This window comes from Oncorhynchus clarkii, unplaced genomic scaffold, assembly GCF_045791955.1.
Source record: "Oncorhynchus clarkii lewisi isolate Uvic-CL-2024 unplaced genomic scaffold, UVic_Ocla_1.0 unplaced_contig_9004_pilon_pilon, whole genome shotgun sequence".
In the NCBI taxonomy this organism is placed as follows: domain Eukaryota; kingdom Metazoa; phylum Chordata; class Actinopteri; order Salmoniformes; family Salmonidae; genus Oncorhynchus; species Oncorhynchus clarkii.
In genome coordinates this window covers 57,501-77,115 of record NW_027257982.1, presented here as the reverse complement: position 1 = coordinate 77,115, position 19,615 = coordinate 57,501, and the positions used below count along the sequence as shown (strand labels likewise).

General features: G+C 43.4%; 1 protein-coding gene across 1 annotated transcript in view; it reads right to left on the bottom strand.

Annotated features, from left to right (window-relative positions):
* Nucleotides 1-16,521: 16,521 nt before the first annotated feature.
* LOC139394394 (hyaluronan synthase 2-like) overlaps nt 16,522-19,615 on the bottom strand; it is a 32,384-nt gene continuing 29,290 nt past the window's right edge. The window contains exon 4 of the mRNA XM_071142449.1: nt 16,522-19,480. Coding sequence (XP_070998550.1) covers nt 18,545-19,480 — 936 coding nt within the window. The 3' untranslated portion in view covers nt 16,522-18,544. The remainder of the gene's footprint in view (nt 19,481-19,615) is intronic.

Below are 19,615 nucleotides of genomic sequence, written 5' to 3'. Positions count from 1 at the left end.
ACTGCACCGTAAGAGTCATGATACCGAGCACCGTACTACTGTAGATACCACAGCCACATCTACCACTAGTTATTTTAATCTTAATCGGTTAGCACAGCCCAATCCTTTAAAATACAGTCCACCAGACACAAGTGGTGTCAAAGGTGATATGGACAGTCCGTATGACGTGACCTTTGGTTTTAACAGCTTTTAAGAATAAGTTCAGAAGACAGGACTGGGCAGGACGCGTCCAGCCAGGGTCGTAACGACGAGAGCCATTCTAGATACTATAGATATATTAATCAGGTACAGTCTGTCTGTAAAGCCAGGGTCATAACGACGAGAGTCATTCTAGATACTAGAGATATATTAATCAGGTACAGTCTGTCTGTAAAGCCTTTAAAGTACAAGCCAGTTCAGTCTAGTGTTATCAAAGGTCAGATGGACAGTACATATGGGGTGACCTTCGGTCTTGAAGGCTTTTTGAATATGCTTCTGAAACTGGACTGGACTCGTCAGCTAGAGTCAGCTAGAGTCAGGGTGGACTCATCAGCTAGAGTCAGCTAGAGTCAGGGTGGACTCGTCAGCTAGAGTCAGCTAGAGTCAGGGTGGACTCGTCAGCTAGAGTCAGCTAGAGTCAGGGTGGACTCATCAGCTAGAGTCAGCTAGAGTCAGGGTGGACTCGTCAGCTAGAGTCAGGGTGGACTCGTCAGCTAGAGTCAGGGTGGACTCGTCAGCTAGAGTCAGGGTGGACTCGTCAGCTAGAGTCAGCTAGAGTCAGCTAGAGTCAGGGTGGACTCATCAGCTAGAGTCAGCTAGAGTCAGGGTGGACTCGTCAGCTAGAGTCAGGGTGGACTCGTCAGCTAGAGTCAGCTAGAGTCAGCTAGAGTCAGGGTGGACTCATCAGCTAGAGTCAGCTAGAGTCAGGGTGGACTCGTCAGCTAGAGTCAGGGTGGACTCATCAGCTAGAGTCAGGGTGGACTCGTCAGCTAGAGTCAGCTAGAGTCAGCTAGAGTCAGGGTGGAGACTAGTTATATAGTCTTGGAGGAAAATAGTTGTATAGTCTTGGAGGAAAATAGTTATATAGTCTTGGAGGGCAATAGTTGTATAGTCTTGGAGGGCAATAGTTATACAGTCTTGGAGGGCAATAGTTATACAGTCTTGGAGGGCAATAGTTATATAGTCTTGGAGGGCAATAGTTATATAGTCTTGGAGGGCAATAGTTGTATAGTCTTGGAGGGCAATAGTTATATAGTCTTGGAGGGCAATAGTTATATAGTCCTGGAGGGTAATAGTTATACAGTCTTGGAGGTCAATAGTTGTATAGTCTTGGAGGGCAATAGTTGTATAGTCTTGGAGGGCAATAGTTATATAGTCTTGGAGGGCAATAGTTATATAGTCTTGGAGGGCAATAGTTATATAGTCTTGGAGGGCAATAGTTATATAGTCTTGGAGGGCAATAGTTATATAGTCTTGGAGGGCAATAGTTATATAGTCTTGGAGGGCAATAGTTGTCTAGTCTTGGAGGAAAATAGTTGTATAGTCTTGGAGGAAAATAGTTATATAGTCTTGGAGGGCAATAGTTGTATAGTCTTGGAGGGCAATAGTTATATAGTCTTGGAGGGCAATAGTTATATAGTCTTGGAGGGCAATAGTTATATAGTCCTGGAGGGTAATAGTTATACAGTCTTGGAGGGCAATAGTTGTATAGTCTTGGAGGGCAATAGTTGTATAGTCTTGGAGGGCAATAGTTATATAGTCTTGGAGGGCAATAGTTATATAGTCTTGGAGGGCAATAGTTATATAGTCTTGGAGGGCAATAGTTATATAGTCTTGGAGGGCAATAGTTATATAGTCTTGGAGGGCAATAGTTATATAGTCTTGGAGGGCAATAGTTGTATAGTCTTGGAGGGCAATAGTTATACAGTCTTGGAGGGCAATAGTTATACAGTCTTGGAGGGCAATAGTTATATAGTCTTGGAGGGCAATAGTTATATAGTCTTGGAGGGCAATAGTTGTATAGTCTTGGAGGGCAATAGTTATATAGTCTTGGAGGGCAATAGTTATATAGTCTTGGAGGGCAATAGTTATATAGTCTTGGTGGGCAATAGTTATATAGTCTTGGAGGGCAATAGTTATATAGTCTTGGAGGGCAATAGTTATATAGTCTTGGAGGGCAATAGTTGTATAGTCTTGGAGGGCAATAGTTATATAGTCTTGGAGGGCAATAGTTATATAGTCCTGGAGGGCAATAGTTATACAGTCTTGGAGGGCAATAGTTGTATAGTCTTGGAGGGCAATAGTTGTATAGTCTTGGAGGGCAATAGTTGTATAGTCTTGGAGGGCAATAGTTATATAGTCTTGGAGGGCAATAGTTATATAGTCTTGGAGGGCAATAGTTGTATAGTCTTGGAGGGCAATAGTTATATAGTCTTGGAGGGCAAGAGTTGTATAGTCTTGGAGGGCAATAGTTATATAGTCTTGGAGGGCAATAGTTATAGTTATATAGTCTTGGAGGGCAATAGTTATATAGTCTTGGAGGGCAATAGTTGTATAGTCTTGGAGGGCAATAGTTGTATAGTCTTGGAGGGCAATAGTTGTATAGTCTTGGAGGGCAATAGTTGTATAGTCTTGGAGGGCAATAGTTATATAGTCTTGGAGGGCAAGAGTTGTATAGTCTTGGAGGGCAATAGTTGTATAGTCTTGGAGGGCAATAGTTGTATAGTCTTGGAGGGCAATAGTTATATAGTCTTGGAGGGCAATAGTTATATAGTCTTGGAGGGCAATAGTTGTGTAGTCTTGGAGGGCAATAGTTATATAGTCTTGGAGGGCAAGAGTTGTATAGTCTTGGAGGGCAATAGTTATATAGTCTTGGAGGGCAATAGTTATAGTTATATAGTCTTGGAGGGCAATAGTTATATAGTCTTGGAGGGCAATAGTTGTATAGTCTTGGAGGGCAATAGTTGTATAGTCTTGGAGGGCAATAGTTGTATAGTCTTGGAGGGCAATAGTTCTATAGTCTTGGAGGGCAAGAGTTGTATAGTCTTGGAGGGCAATAGTTATACAGTCTTGGAGGGCAATAGTTGTATAGTATTGGAGGGAAATAGTTGTATAGTCTTGGAGGGCAATAGTTGTATAGTCTTGGAGGGCAATAGTTATACAGTCTTGGAGGGCAATAGTTATAGTTATATAGTCTTGTTGCATTTTCCATCATCTCAGCCTCTACAGTAGCCAGAGACGTCTTTTCCGATCAGTTGGATTGGCGTCTCGTTACTTAAGCAGATTGATGTTAGGCTTTGTTAGACAACACTTTGTTAATTCAATGGTTTTTAAAGGTTACAGGGAGCCAATATCTGAAGAGTGTACTGGAGCACCTACATTGTATGTCTCTTGTACATCTTCTTCTTTATCATCAAAGCAATTTTCTCCACTATGTTGCTGTAGTCTGAGGGAGACGGAGGACAGGCACCAAATTTTGTAACTAACATTTACAAAAAAATTACAAAAAACGAAGGCACATTTCACTTCCCCAATGTCTGCTCATCTTAACGACCAAAACTATGTAGACTTGACAGCAGTTTTGAATAAGACAAAAAATGCCTTACCGTCTGTATTTAACAACCCAGAACAAACGGCATGAGGATCCATCCATCCATCGTCCATCCATCCATCCATCCATCCATCCATCCATCCATCCATCCATCCATCCTAACTGAATGACTCCTTACCTAGATGGAAGAACAGTTTAGTTTTAAGGCGAGGCTGATACAGCAGTGTTTCTCCCAACACTCCTAAATGAACAGAGAATGACATAAATAACGCCAGCCCAGTAGCACTCAGACACACAAAGCATCTGAGAAAGTACTTCAGTGTCCAGCTTCGCCTGTGGACTTCAGACGTAAAGGATGTGAGGATGTGAGTGGAGATCTCTGAGGTACAGGATAGGTGTTGTGTTCTCTACATTATCTCTGAGGTACAGAATAGGTGTTGTGTTCTCTACAGTATCTCTGAGGTACAGGATAGATGTTCTGTTCTCTACATTATCTCTGAGGTACAGGATAGGTGTTCTGTTCTCTACATTATCTCTGAGGTACAGAATAGGTGTTCTGTACCCTACATTATCTCTGAGGTACAGAATAGGTGTTGTGTTCTCTACAGTATCTCTGAGGTACAGAATAGGTGTTGTGTTCTCTACAGTATCTCTGAGGTACAGGATAGATGTTCTGTTCTCTACATTATCTCTGAGGTACAGGATAGGTGTTCTGTTCTCTACATTATCTCTGAGGTACAGAATAGGTGTTCTGTACCCTACATTATCTCTGAGGTACAGTCTAGGTGTTCTGTTCTCTACATTATCTCTGAGGTACAGGATAGGTGTTCTGTTCTCTACAGTATCTCTGAGGCTCTACGAAGTCTAAGACACTAAACTACTGATAATGAATGAAAGGCTATAGTTGGATTTAGAGGCACAAAACTTATTTGTGACATTGGCAGAGACTGTAGATGTACAATACATCATAGTTTGTTTGAATGTTTTCAAGGTTATCCAGAGAGTTCAACTATTCATGAATCAAAGTCACTTCAACACAGCACTTTCAACGTGTTCATTTCCTTTACGCGTTTAAACAATGATTTAAAACGTATCCGCTAAAAGGCTCAGAGTAGTCTTAAATCACTGTGTTCTGAAGCAAATAACTCTTTAGAGGGGCTTGTCTTTTCATGTCGGATGTACAGCGTAAACACTCTTAACAGATGTTGCTCGGTGACAAGATAATCCCAGCAGTACTATTGGGAAGACTCGGCAGCCAGGCTGCACAGTACTGCTGTGAACCACTAAAACACTATAAAACCAGGGCCCTCCAAGCCCTCCCACCCTTCAGAGACTGCGCCAGGCAGTTTTCAGGGCTGGAAGTGGGACTGAGGGCTGACTGAGGGAAGTGGGACTGAGGGCTGACTGAGGGAAGTGGGACTGAGGGCTGACTGAGGCGAGTGCTTTGCTTGACATGTGCAAGGAGCGCCAGTCAGGCTGAATTTCAAAATTGCACCCTATTCCCTATAAAGTGCACTACTTTAGGGCTCTGGTCATATGACTCTGGTCACAAGTAGTGCACTATATAGAGAATAGGTTGCCATTTGATACGTAGTCTCCAGAATCACAGGAAGTCCCCTTGTTTATAAAGCATCTGGAGCTGAGCGGAATGGCAGTATCCCTGGGGACCAGTAAATCACCAGAGCACAGCCATGTCAGAAGGGCCTTTGTTGCGTCCTCAATCAAAAACGCAACCAAATGGACGAATGGGAAGTTACTTTCAGACTTGAAAAGAGTACAGAGACATGTTTCAGATAGGGGTTGATTCTTGCCTTTTCCTCTGATTGCCGTTGTCACCAATGCAAGAAAACACACAGTCCTTTCCAGTGGAGATGTATTTTTCTTCAGTATGGTCTGAGTACTTTCATTTAGATTTGTATTTAACTGAGTACTGTAGGCTGTCTGCCTGACATCTACTGTATCAGCCCCATATTGGACACTAAGCCCTTTTTGAACCAGATCTTGGTTTAGGGAGGAGGAAATCCCATTGCTTTTATTTATTTATTCATTGTTTGTTTTAGAGGAACTCGAGCGTCAATATGTCCTTCCTGCATTGGCTTTTCTCTTTTCTACCAGCCGTTCCTCCAGTTTCCACAGCCATTTTCTCTGTTCTACCAGCCGTTCCTCCAGTTTCCACAGCCATTTTCTCTGTTCTACCAGCCGTTCCTCCAGTTTCCACAGCCATTTTCACACCTTGGCACAGAGCCAAGTGTACAGTAATGAAAAGGCTTTAAAAACAGTCTGAGATAATAGTTACAATGATAAAACGTCTCTCACGTTCTTCCAGACATAATGTTGGCAGCAGCACATGAATTAAAAAGCTCACAAGACGGTGTGCATTGACTTCCTGTCCTACAGCCATTCATCAACAGTCAAACACGGAATTACTTACAATGTTCATTCATTTGATTTGTGGCACAATGATCTCCAATGCCCAGTATTGGCTGTAGAAAGTAAATACAGGTGGTGGAAGACTGTCCAGTCGAGACCTGCAGGGTTCAAGTACTACTTGAAATATTTCAAACACGTGTAACGTTTGCTTTAGTTTGCCAGGAGTGCCAGGCGGGTGTGGTTTGCAGTGTTGTGACTATTCCATTAGTCCCATTGTGCCAGGCCAGCTCAATCAAGCCCAGATAAAGTATGTGAAAGGGTAACAAATAGTATTTGAACCCAGGTCTGAGTCTGATCAGCCTCTCATGCTGTGTATTTTCCTCAGTGTTATGACATAATGTTTTCTTTATAAATGCCATATTCTTTTCAATCAACAGAGTAGCTGATTGCTGGCAAACCCCAGTGATCCTGACTGGGGCAATCGGATATATTTGGAAAACTATCCCAAGTGGTTTACCCAGTGGAAAAAGGGGAAGCTGCAATCTCATTACCAATATACTGTACCTTTTATAAATCCTGTTTTTCAGGGTTGATCCATCATGTCAGTGTCTTTACTGTCATGTATCATCCTGTAGGGAGCAGCCCTGCTAGTAATCATATATAACCACACTATTGACCTGCCATTATGGAGTCACTAATTGACCTACCATTGTGGAGTCACAAATTGACCTACCATTGTGGAGCCACAAATTAACCTGCCATTGTGGAGTCACTAATTAACCTACCATTGTGGAGTCATTAATTAACCTGCCATTGTGGCGTCATTAATTGACCTACCATTGTGGAGTCACTAATTAACCTGCCATTGTGGCGTCACTAATTGACCTACCATTGTGGAGTCACAAATTGAACTGCCATTGTGGAGCCACAAATTGACCTGTCATTGTGGAGTCACTAATTAACCTGCCATTGTGGAGTCACTAATTGACATGCCATTGTGGAGCCACAAATTGACCTACCATTGTGGAGTCACTAATTAACCTGCCATTGTGGAGTCAATAATTGACCTGTCATTGTGGAGTCACTAATTAACCTACCATTGTGGAGTCACTAATTAACCTGCCATTGTGGAGTCACAAATTGACATGCCATTGTGGAGCCACAAATTGACCTACCATTGTGGAGTCACTAATTGACATGCCATTGTGGAGTCACTAATTAACCTGTCATTGTGGAGTCACTAATTAACCTGTCATTGTGGAGTCACTAATTAACCTGTCATTGTGGAGCATAAGCAAAGTGTCTTGACTCTTTCCAGACACTCCTGCCCTGGGGCAGCCATGGTAAATCCCATTGACTTCTCCCCCCCAACGTTACGGGTGGTCGGGCTGATCTGGCCTGGTGCTCCACAATCAAAGTATCCCCTCTAGTGCTCTTTCCTTCCCTTCTTCAGACCCTCTCTACTTAACCACTAATAACGTCATTACATCTATTCACCAGAACTTAACTACATAATTACATGTAATCACCAGCAGGTAATGAGTTGATAACTCCCTTTTGTTGCAGACAGCCAGGGCTTCAGTATGACGGGGGACGTTGGTAAACTCCGTCTGCTGCTCTACCAGAGGTTTGTGGTTGACCACCCAGGGTTCCCCCACAGAAACACCATGTTTGCGTCTCAAATGGCACCCTATTCCCTATTGTGGGCCAAAGGCCCTAGTCAAAAGTAGTGCCCTATATAGGGAATAGGGTGCTATTTGGGACGTAACGCCATCAAAGTGGGGGCAACCGTGGGATATACAGTTTAATCCTGTTAAAACACAATGGGTTCTTCTATGGTTGTAAACCTGATTCAGGGCAGACAAACAGGCAGGATGGCTGAGTCAGTCATATGGGATCCAGTCAGGATAGCTGAGTCAGTCATATGGGATCCAGTCAGGATAGCTGAGTCAGTCATATGGGATCCAGTCAGGATAGCTGAGTCAGTCATATGAGATCCAGTTAGGATAGCTGAGTCAGTCATATGTGATCCAGTCAGGATAGCTGAGTCAGTCATATGGGATCCAGTCAGGATAGCTGAGTCAGTCATATGTGATCCAGTCAGGATAGCTGAGTCAGTCATATGTGATCCAGTCAGGATAGCTGAGTCAGTCATATGGGATCCAGTTAGGATAGCTGAGTCAGTCATATGGGATCCAGTCAGGATAGCTGAGTCAGTCATATGGGATCCAGTCAGGATAGCTGAGTCAGTCATATGTGATCCAGTCAGGATGGCTGAGTCAGTCATATGGGATCCAGTCAGGATAGCTGAGTCAGTCATATGTGATCCAGGCAGGATGGCTGAGTCAGTCATATGGGATCCAGTCAGGATAGCTGAGTCAGTCATATGGGATCCAGTCAGGATAGCTGAGTCAGTCATATGTGATCTAGTCAGGATAGCTGAGTCAGTCATATGTGATCCAGTCAGGATAGCTGAGTCAGTCATATGGGATCCAGTTAGGATAGCTGAGTCAGTCATATGGGATCCAGTCAGGATAGCTGAGTCAGCCATATGGGATCCAGTTAGGATAGCTGAGTCAGCCATATGGGATCCAGTCAGGATGGCTGAGTCAGTCACATGGGATCCAGTCAGGATGTGTGTGTGTGTGTGTCCTGTGTGTGTTTATGTGTGTGTGTGTGTGTGTCCTGTGTGTGTTTGTGTGTGTGTGTGTGTGTGTGTGTGTGTGTGTGTGTGTGTGTGTGTTGTTTCAAGTACCCCATGCCCATCAGTAGAGTCTTGACTTTTCACTGTTTTCAAATGGAGCTCACAGCTGTTTTATCAGGGAGGGGAACAGCAGGCTGTTTTATCAGGCAGGGGAACAGCAGGCTGTTTTATCAGGGAGGGGAACAGCAGGCTGTTTTATCAGGGAGGGGAACAACAGGCTCAGGGAGGGGAACAGCAGGCTGTTTTAGCAGGGAGGGGAACAGCAGGCTGTTTTAGCAGGGAGGGGAACAGCAGGCTGTTTTATCAGGGAGGGGAACAGCAGGCTGTTTTATCAGGGAGGGGAACAGCAGGCTGTTTTATCAGGGAGGGGAACAGCAGGCTGTTTTATCAGGGAGGGGAACAGCAGGCTGTTTTATCAGGGAGGGGAACAGCAGGCTGTTTTATCAGGGAGGGGAACAGCAGGCTGTTTTAGCAGGGAGGGGAACAGCAGGCTGTTTTAGCATGGAGGGGAACAGCAGGCTGTTTTAGCAGGGAGGGGAACAGCAGGCTGTTTTAGCAGGGAGGGGAACAGCAGGCTGTTTTATCAGGGAGGGGAACAGCAGGCTGTTTTATCAGGGAGGGGAACAGCAGGCTGTTTTATCAGGGAGGGGAACAGCAGGCTGTTTTATCAGGGAGGGGAACAGCAGGCTGTTTTATCAGGGAGGGGAACAACAGGCTGTTTTATCAGGGAGGGGAACAGCAGACTGTTTTATCAGGGAGGGGAACAGCAGACTGTTTTATCAGGGAGGGGAACAGCAGGCTGTTTTATCAGGGAGGGGAACAACAGGCTGTTTTATCAGGGAGGGGAACAACAGGCTGTTTTATCAGGGAGGGGAACAACAGGCTGTTTTATCAGGGAGGGGAACAGCAGGCTGTTTTATCAGGGAGGGGAACAACAGGCTGTTTTATCAGGGAGGGGAACAACAGGCTGTTTTATCAGGGAGGGGAACAGCAGACTGTTTTATCAGGGAGGGGAACAGCAGACTGTTTTATCAGGGAGGGGAACAGCAGGCTGTTTTATCAGGGAGGGGAACAGCAGGCTGTTTTATCAGGGAGGGGAACAGCAGGCTGTTTTATCAGGGAGGGGAACAGCAGGCTGTTTTATCAGGGAGGGGAACAGCAGGCTGTTTTATCAGGGAGGGGAACAACAGGCTGTTTTATCAGGGAGGGGAACAACAGGCTGTTTTATCAGGGAGGGGAACAGCAGACTGTTTTATCAGGGAGGGGAACAACAGACTGTTTTAGCAGGGAGGGGATGACAGCAGGCTGTTTTAGCAGGGAGGGGAACAGCAGGCTGTTTTAGCAGGGAGGGGAACAAAGGCAGGCTGTTTTATCAGGGAGGGGAACAGCAGGCTGTTTTAGCAGGTAGGGGAACAGCAGGATGTTTTAGCAGGGAGGGGAACAACAGGCTGTTTTATCAGGGAGGGGAACAGCAGGCTGTTTTAGCAGGGAGGGGAACAAAGGCAGGCGGTGCGTTTCGTTGATTCTAGGTTCCAGTTCCATCTGTGATTTTATTAACGGCAGCAGGGTAAATATGATTTCTCTGAATGTCCTGTTGGTCATGAAAGACTAATGACGACAGTCAGTAAATAATTGCTGTCGACGGGAGGGAGGGTCTCTTCATTTGTCTCCGTTTGGACCATTCCCCGCTGAGCGAAACAATGACACAAATGAAATAAAACACATGTTTATTGTTGGGAGGCAAGAGACAAAACCCCCTGGAGATAAGTGAACAGGACATCTTGACAACAGACATTGAATGGTAGATGACGTTGAATGGTAGATGACATTGAATGGTAGATGACATTGAATGGTAGATGGCATTGAATGGTAGATGACATTGAATGGTAGATGACATTGAATGGTAGATGATGTTGAATGGTAGATGACATTGAATGGTAGATGACATTGAATGGTAGATGACATTGAATGGTAGATGACATTGAATGGTAGATGAATGGTAGATGACATTGAATGGTAGATGACATTGAATGGTAGATGATGTTGAACGGTAGATGACATTGAATGGTAGATGACGTTGAACGGTAGATGACATTGAATGGTAGATGACGTTGAATGGTAGATGACATTGAATGGTAGATGGCATTGAATGGTAGATGACATTGAATGGTAGATGAATGGTAGATGACATTGAATGGTAGATGACATTGAATGGTAGATAAAGTTTAAATAAAACATACAAATAATAAATGACTCTAATGTAACTATATAAGCATGTGGGAAGCAATAGTTGATGCTGAATTAAACACAGCTATTAAGACTTAATTAAGATCGTATGGCCTTGGACAACCTTTTCTATGTGGATGGATGTTATCTATTTATTTACATATATACCCTCATTAAGTATGTATTTTGACCTCTCAAAACCATGGTAACTGATAATGTTATAGTGGCCAGCCATATTTGGGTGTCTTGAGGAAAGAGGCCAAATCTATAAAATGTACTGTAATGACATCTAGATTCCTAACAATTATTCAGTGCCTTCTTCACCTAGCCTGAGTGTTTATATCTTACAGTAACCATGCTCTAGTATGTCCCAAATCTAATTGTCTTATTAAGGCCAACAGTTGTAATGAACATTGAAGTCACAAGTATAAACCTAAAAATAAATTCATTCAGTGGAATTCATGTAAGGTTGGCCTAGTGTGTACTGTAGATTCATGTAAGGTTGGCCTAGTGTGTACTGTAGATTCATGTAAGGTTGGCCTAGTGTGTACTGTAGATTCTTGTAGGGTTGGCCTAGTGTGTACTGTAGATTCATGTAGGGTTGACCTAGTGTGTACTGTAGATTCATGAAGGGTTGACCTAGTGTGTACTGTAGATTCATTCAGGGTTTAGTTGCAAAACGCTGTATACCCATTGGTTATCTGGAATGGTATGCTCCTATCCTGTATATCCATTGGTTATCTGGAATGGTATGTTCCTATCCTGTATATCCATTGATTAGCTGGAATAGAATGTTCCTATCCTGTATATCCATTGGTTATCTGGAATGGTATGTTCCTGTCCTGTATATTTAACACCAATTCTAGCCTCATGCTACAGTGTTTGGTTAGAGTTTGGCCTCGTCCCAAATGGCACCCTATTCCCTATATAGTGCACTACTTTTGACCAGAGCCGAGATAAAAACAAATTCAATTTAAATAATTTGAGCACCCAGTGTTTAGTGGGGTGGCCGTGGTTCACTGTGTGTGCACTATATTGAACTGTCTGTTTTTCCTGTGCCTGACTTCATACTCACGACACCCAGTACGTTACACCACTCATAAATCTACACCAAATACCTCATAATGACAAAGCAAAAACAGGTTTTTAGCATTTCTTGCAAATGTATTAAATATTAAAAAACGGAAATATCATGTATTCAGACCCTTTACTCAGTACTTTGTTGAAGAACCTTTGGCAGCGATTACAGCCTCAAGTCTTCTTGGGTATGACGCTACAAGCTTGGTACACCTGTATTTCAACAGTTTCGACGATTCTTCTCTGCAGATCCTTTCAAGCTCTGTCAGGTTGGATGGGGAGTGTCACTGCACAGCTATTTTCAGGTTTCTCCAGAGATGTTTGATCGGGTTAGAGTCTGGGCTTTGGCTGGGCCACTCAAGGACATTCAGAGACTTGTCCCGAATTCACTCCTGCGTTGTCTTGGCTGTGTGCTTAGGGTCGTTGTCCTGTTGGAAGGTGAACTTTCGCCCCAGTCTGAGGTCCTGAGCACTCTGGAGCAGGCTTTCATTCAGGATCTTTCTGTACTTTACCTCTGTTCATCTTTCCCTCGATCCTGACTAGTCTCCCAGTCCCTGACAGGTTTCCTCCAGACGTGAGGCTTGGCATTCAGGCCAAAGAGTTCAATCTTGGTTTCATCAGACCAGAGAATCTTGTTTCTCATGATCTGAGAGTCCTTTAGGTGCCTTTTGTCAAACTCCAAGTGGGATTTCATGTGCCTTTTACTGAGGAGTGGCTTCCGTCTGGCCACTCTACCATAAAGGCCTGATTGGTGGAGTGCTGCAGAGATGGTTGTCCTTCTGGAAGGTTCTCCCATCTCCAAAGAGGATCTCTGGAGCTCTGTCAGAGTGACCATCGGGTTCTTGGTCATCTCCCTGACCAAGGCCCTTCTCCCCCAATTGCTCAGTTTGGCTGGGCGGCCAGCTCTAGGAAGAGTCTTGGTGGTTCCAAACTTCTTCCATTTAAGAATGATGGAGGCCGCTGTGTTCTTGGTACCTTCAATGCTGCAGAAATGTTTTGGTGCCCTTCCCCAGATCTGTGCCTCGACACAATCCTGTCGCTGAGCTCTATGGACAATTTCTTCAACCTCATGGGTTGGTTTTTGCTCTGACATGCACTGTCAACTGTGGGACCTGATATAGACAGGTGTGAGCCTTTCCAAATCATGACCAATCCATTGAATTTGGACTCCAATCAAGTTGTAGAAACAATTCAAGGATGATCAATGGAAACAGGATGCACTTAATTTTCAGTCTCATAGCAAAGGGTCTGAATACTTATGTAAATAAGGTATTTCTGTTCTCTATTTTTAATACATTTGCAAATATTTCTGAAAACCTGTTTTCACTTTGTCATTGTGGGTATTGTGTGTATATTGATGAGGAAATAGTTTTAACTTCATACATTTTAGAATAAGGCTGTAACGTAACAAAATGTGGAAAAGGGGGAGGGGTCTGAATACTTCCTGAATGCAGTGTATCTTGTTTTGCAACAACATGCGATGGTTTGTCTCTGACATGAAACCACGTAGTGATAGGTTTTAAACACACCTGTCTGTCATTCAACAACCCCGTTCCATGATTAGATGGCGAAAACACACCAATCTCTTTCATAAATTCTTTAAACAAAAAAAATTGAATTTACGAAAGATTCAGAAAATGCATATATACAGTGGGGCAAAAAAGTATTTAGTCAGCCACCAATTGTGCAAGTTCTCCCACTTAAAAAGATGAGAGAGGCCTGTAATTTTCATCATTGGTACACTTCAACTATGACAGACAAAATGAGAAAAAAAATCAGGAAAATCACATTGTAGGATTTTTAATGAATTTATTTGTAAATTATGGTGGAAAATAAGTATTTGGTCAATAACAAAAGTTTATCTCAATACTTTGTTATATACCCTTTGTTGGCAATGACAGAGGTCAAACGTTTTCTGTAAGTCTTCACAAGGTTTTCACACACTGTTGCTGGTATTTTGGCCCATTCCTCCATGCAGATCTCCTCTAGAGCAGTGATGTTTTGGGGCTGTTGCTGGGCAACACGGACTTTCAACTCCCTCCAAATATTTTCTATGGGGTTGAGATCTGGAGACTGGCTAGGCCACTCCAGGACCTTGAAATGCTTCTTACGAAGCCACTCCTTCGTTGCCCGGGTGGTGTGTTTGGGATCATTGTCATGCTGAAAGACCCAGCCACGTTTCATCTACAATGCCCTTGCTGATGGTAGGCTTTGTTACTTTGGTCCCAGCTCTCTGCAGGTCATTCACTAGGTCCCCCCGCGTGGTTCTGGGATTTTTGCTCACCGTTCTTGTGATAATTTTGACCCCACGGGGTGAGATCTTGCGTGGAGCCCCAGACCGAGGGAGATTATCAGTGGTCTTGTATGTCTTCCATTTCCTAATATTTGCTCCCACAGTTGATTTCTTCAAACCAAGCTGCTTACCTATTGCAGATTCAGTCTTCCCAGCCTGGTGCAGGTCTACACTTTTGTTTCTGGTGTCCTTTGACAGCTCTTTGGTCTTGGCCATAGTGGAGTTTGGAGTGTGACTGTTTGAGGTTGTGGACAGGTGTATTTTATACTGATAACAAGTTCAAACAGGTGCCATTAATACAGGTAACGAGTGGAGGACAGAGGAGCCTCTTAAAGATGAAGTTACAGGTCTGTGAGAGCCAGAAATCTTGCTTGTTTGTAGGTGACAATTACTTATTTTAAACCATAATTTACAAATAAATTCATAACAAATCCTACAATGTGATTTTCTGGAAAAAGTTGAAGTTGTGTACCTATGATGAAAATTACAGGCCTCTCTCATCTTTTTAAGTGGGAGAACTTGCACAATTGGTGGCTGACTAAATACTTTTTTGCTCCACTATAGCGTTTTGGAATGAAACTCTTCACATCTAGAACATTCACAACAGCCAATGTGTTCTTTAGAGTCTCAATGGCTTCTAGAATGGTTGAGTTATTCAGTCCCACAGATCCTCATGGTATATGTATCAGCTGTACTGCTAATGATTCCACTGTGCAGAGTCTGGCAGCTCTGACCAAGAACTGGAGCTCTGCATGCAGGAGAACATGACATGAGTTACATACATTCATTCCCACAGACAGAGGGGAATAGCTCCAGCTCTGAGCGCTACTTTAATGCCTCTGGCAAAGCTGGGAATGGCGTTTCATTGCTGACGCACTGCAGACCCTGGGTTCAAGTAGTATTCCAAATCGTTCACATGGTTTCAGCATTTGCTTTAGCCTGCCTGGAGTGCCCGATGGGCGGGGTTTTACACTTTTGGAATGACTCCATTGGTTCCATTTTGCCAGGCAAGCTCAATCAAACATAGACAAAGTATGTATAAGGATTTCGGATAGTTTTTGAACCCAGGTGTGACTCACTGGGGGACTTGGCTCCGATGTTGCCCACATGTGCCGTTCTGGATGTATGACTGGGTCTCTCGGTCTGTTACTACAGTGAGGTAGCTAGACAGAGAAAACACAGCTGGCTTGGTGGCTGTGCATTACTGAGAGAATTCACGTGTACTTTTTCTTTCCATGACCCAACCAACCAGGAAGAAGCTGGATTTCTGGTTTTTACCACCTGTTGAAAGTGGTATAGTACAATGTTGTGGTTCCAGTTTTCCCCTTATGGTCTGAGACAAGCGTTTTCATTACAAATGGAACACTATTCCCTATATAGTGTACTCTTCTTGACTTGGGTCGTTTGGGAGCCATGTTGGAGACTGGACAGAAATACAGCAGAACTCAGGAGGATTTTAACAGCAGGTGTTCAATCCAATGTTAGTCTAGGAGGACTTGAACATGTCATTTTGTGTGAGTAATAACCTAGTTCTGTACTCTGGAATGGGCTGTCTTGAGTAATAGAGTATTGAGTTAGAATTCTGTGGGAGAATTCTGTGAGAGAATTCTGTGGGAGAATTCCGTGAGAGAATTCTGTGGGAGAATTCCGTGAGAGAATTCTGTGGGAGAATTCTGTGGGAGAATTCCGTGAGAGAAATCTGTGAGAGAATTCTGTGGGAGAATTCTGTGAGAGAATTCTGTGGGAGAATTCCGTGAGAGAATTCTGTGGGAGAATTCTGTGGGAGAATTCCGTGAGAGAAATCTGTGAGAGAATTCTGTGGGAGAATTCTGCTTTAAGAAAAAGAAAAATCTTCCCCATTAATACCGTGTGATGTATCTCATTCAAAGTGAACCTCCTGGATGACCTGGGAAGATCAGTGAGAGGATTCTTATGGAATGGCCAAGTCTAGACGACTGATTTCACTACTCTGCTACAGTATACTAAAACGTTTGTGTGTACAATAAATAAGCTTCTCTGCCATGGCAACTCTCCACCCCGTGATACTTGTCTGGAGAAAGGCCCTCTATTCTCCAGATTCAGCTGTCTCCATTGAAACAATAAAACACAACAGCAGCCAAACAGCAACATCCGCCAATGTAAACCTAACACTACTACGCTAGTGAGAATGTCTCATTTTATGTGCAAACAAGTGTGTTTTACTGACCATCAGTGTTATAAGACACGAGGGAGTCACACATATTCATTATGACAGAAGTAGTATTACAGATCAATGATGACAACTTTCTAGACATAGTAAGACATCATTTATTTATTGTTTGGCACAACACAAAAGTGCTTCATGATAATACTACCCATGATCCCAAAGTCACGGTTCAATATTCGGTCTGATCAATTCTAATAAAATGGATTAAAATGTGTTCTTAAACTCTCTAAAGAGTCAATAATCAATAATCAATACTCTGGAATAGATCATTACATTTTTGCGAAAATGTATCTTTTGGGATTTTAATCTGATGTGGATTAACGCATTGTTTATACAATTTTCAGAACGCATCATGTGACGAATGTCCTCATGTGAACTCGTATGAAACCTTGAAACCTATTTCAGGAAGTCCTACAGTAAGGCAAGAGGTGGTCAAAACCGCCGCCTGAAGAGATACTGCGTGGCAGGCTTTTGCTCCTGCCCTGCAGTAACAGTTAGTCTGGTCCCAGATCAGTGTGTGCTGATCAGTAGATTAGAGTGTGTTAGAGCTAGCCTGGTCCCAGATCAGTTTGTGCTGATCAGTAGATTAGAGTGTGTTAAAGCTAGCCTGGTCCCAGATCAGTTTGTGCTGATCAGTAAATGGGAGTGTGTTAGAGCTAGCCTGGTCCCAGATCAGTTTGTGCTGATCAGTAAATTATAGTGTGTTAGAGCTAGCCTGGTCCCAGATCAGTTTGTGCTGATCAGTAGATTAGAGTGTGTTAGAGCTAGTCTGGTCCCAGATTAGTTTGTGCTGATCGGTAAATTAGAGTGTGTTAGAGCTAGCCTGGTCCCAGATCAATTTGTGCTGATCAGTAGATTAGAGTGTGTTAGAGCTAGCCTGGTCCCAGATCAATTTGTGCTGATCAGTAGATTAGAGTGTGTTAGAGCTAGCCTGGTCCCAGATCTGTTTGTGCTGTCTTGCTAATTTAGATTTGCGAAAGGCTATGTTAAGATTAGGGCTGGAGCAAAATCCTGCAGAACGTCTACCTCTCCAAAACCAACGATGGTCTCTATAAGGTCTATTATGAAATGTATATTATCAAATATATAATTATCTATAAACCACAGAATCTTCTTATAAATATTGCTGGTTTTCTCTCAATGTACATTAAAAAAAACACAGGTTAATCACCCTTCTTGTATTCAATAACTTATCCCTAGAATTGCATTTTATTGTTATCATTGCAGACAAAAACCCAGCTGTTAACTTCACATTTTTGATCAGATACACACATCATTGTTATAACAGTTGAATGCACAATGCATTTTTTTTCTCTCCATTTTATATAAAAAAAAATGAATGAAAATAAAGAATCTTTGGTGTTTATTAAAGCAAAAATAGAATTTAAAAAAAGTCTATATAAAAAGGCATTAAAATATAATATGTAAATTACAAAGTAACACGTCAACAGATACAGCATGGCCAAAGAACTGAGAAATTCCAGCTTTGACTTTCATTAACAACTGTGTATAAAAAAAAGAGGACAAATATGACCAAAAAAACATCATAAATTATGTTATAATCGAGAACGAGCCATTTTCTGGGTGCTTCCCGATCACTCACTCATACAATGAAAAGCATACCCACTGAGGTATTTCATCTTCAAATGACTCTGTCAAGCATTATGCACAATGGGAGTGAGACTTTAAAAGTGCATAGACATTATGCACATCATCTCTGTGTATCTATGTGGAAAAACAGGATGTCCATTTGGTGGTTTTCCATTTGGCAAAACACATCACCAACAAGTGTTTTTTTACCTCATCATCATAATATTTCAGAAGGAAATATCTGTAGTTTCTTGTTGCAGTCAGTCACAGCAGCAATGATATCGCTCTTCTGGCATCGTCACTTCACGTCACCTGCCGAGAGTCCAACAATCAATGAGCAGTTTGAGATTCTTCACTTTGTAAACGTTGAGAGGGAGCATGTCTACGTCTCGAACTGCACCCTGATCCGTAAAAAGTGTGTTACTTTTTTGGCCAGAACCCTGTATGGACCCTGGTGAAAAGTAGTGCACTATACAGGAAATAGAGTGGTGTTTAAGACCCAATCGAGGAGTTTCAGTGGAGGAGGAGGAGGAGGAAAAGAGGAAGATGTCATACATCCAGCACCATATCATACTGCTGTTCTTTCTTCCTCTTGCCACATTTAGTGATCAGTACCATGTACAACGTCAAGAGCATGACCCAGTAGCTGGCGTACACTATCGCACCAACGATTAAGACTATCTTTTCAGAGTCTGGAAAAGGAGAATCTTTTCTGGTTTCCTGGACGACCGTATAGATAATGCCAAGGAAGAGGATGGTGAACCAGACCGATATGGGAACGAGCCCTACGAAGTTAGTCACGATCGTCTTCCTCCCTGACGTGCCCCAGCCAGCCTTGTTTATGGTGGCGATAGCGAACATCTTGGCCGGTAGCAGACTGGACATGTACAACACTGAGTAGAAGGACATGAAGACCATGACAATGTTGCCCCTCATGCAAGAGGCAAAGGAGGACTTGATGAGGGCGACCGCCTGGACGATCAACAGGAAGAGAAGGATATTCCAGATCCTCCCCTGGTAGAACAGCTGTATCGCCGTGGCGATGAGGAAGAAGGGGAAGAACCCGGTGATGACAGCCTCGTAGGTCATCCAGAGGTGGTGTTTGTGGAACCACATGGCGTTGTAGAGCCACTCTCTGAAGTAAGACTTACTCCACCGGGTCTGCTGGTTCAGCCAGCGCAGGTAGGTGATGGGGGTCTCGGTCAGGCACTTGGACCGGGCTGTGTACTTGGTGGCGTAGCCCAGGCTCAGCACGCGGTTGGTCAGGTGGCGGTCGTCGCCGAAGCTACAGTGGCTGCCCATGAAGGTCTGGTTGTACCAATCCTCTATGAACTCGTGGAGCAGGTTGTTCCTGTACATTCCCAGTGGTCCGCTGATACACTGGACACAGCCGAAGTAGGACTGACACGCTCGCTCGATGTTGAAGGCCATCCAGTAACGGACGCTGCTAAGAAACGAGATCCAGGACTCGTATTTGTTCAGGATCTGTGGAGGAAGAAAGACACATAGGGTCAGGGTATTTAAGTTGGTTAACAACTGCTGTAAACACATTCTATAGTGTCAGCATAGCAACCAAACGGCACAATCGTGGGCAATTGGTTTAAGGACCCCTAATTAGCA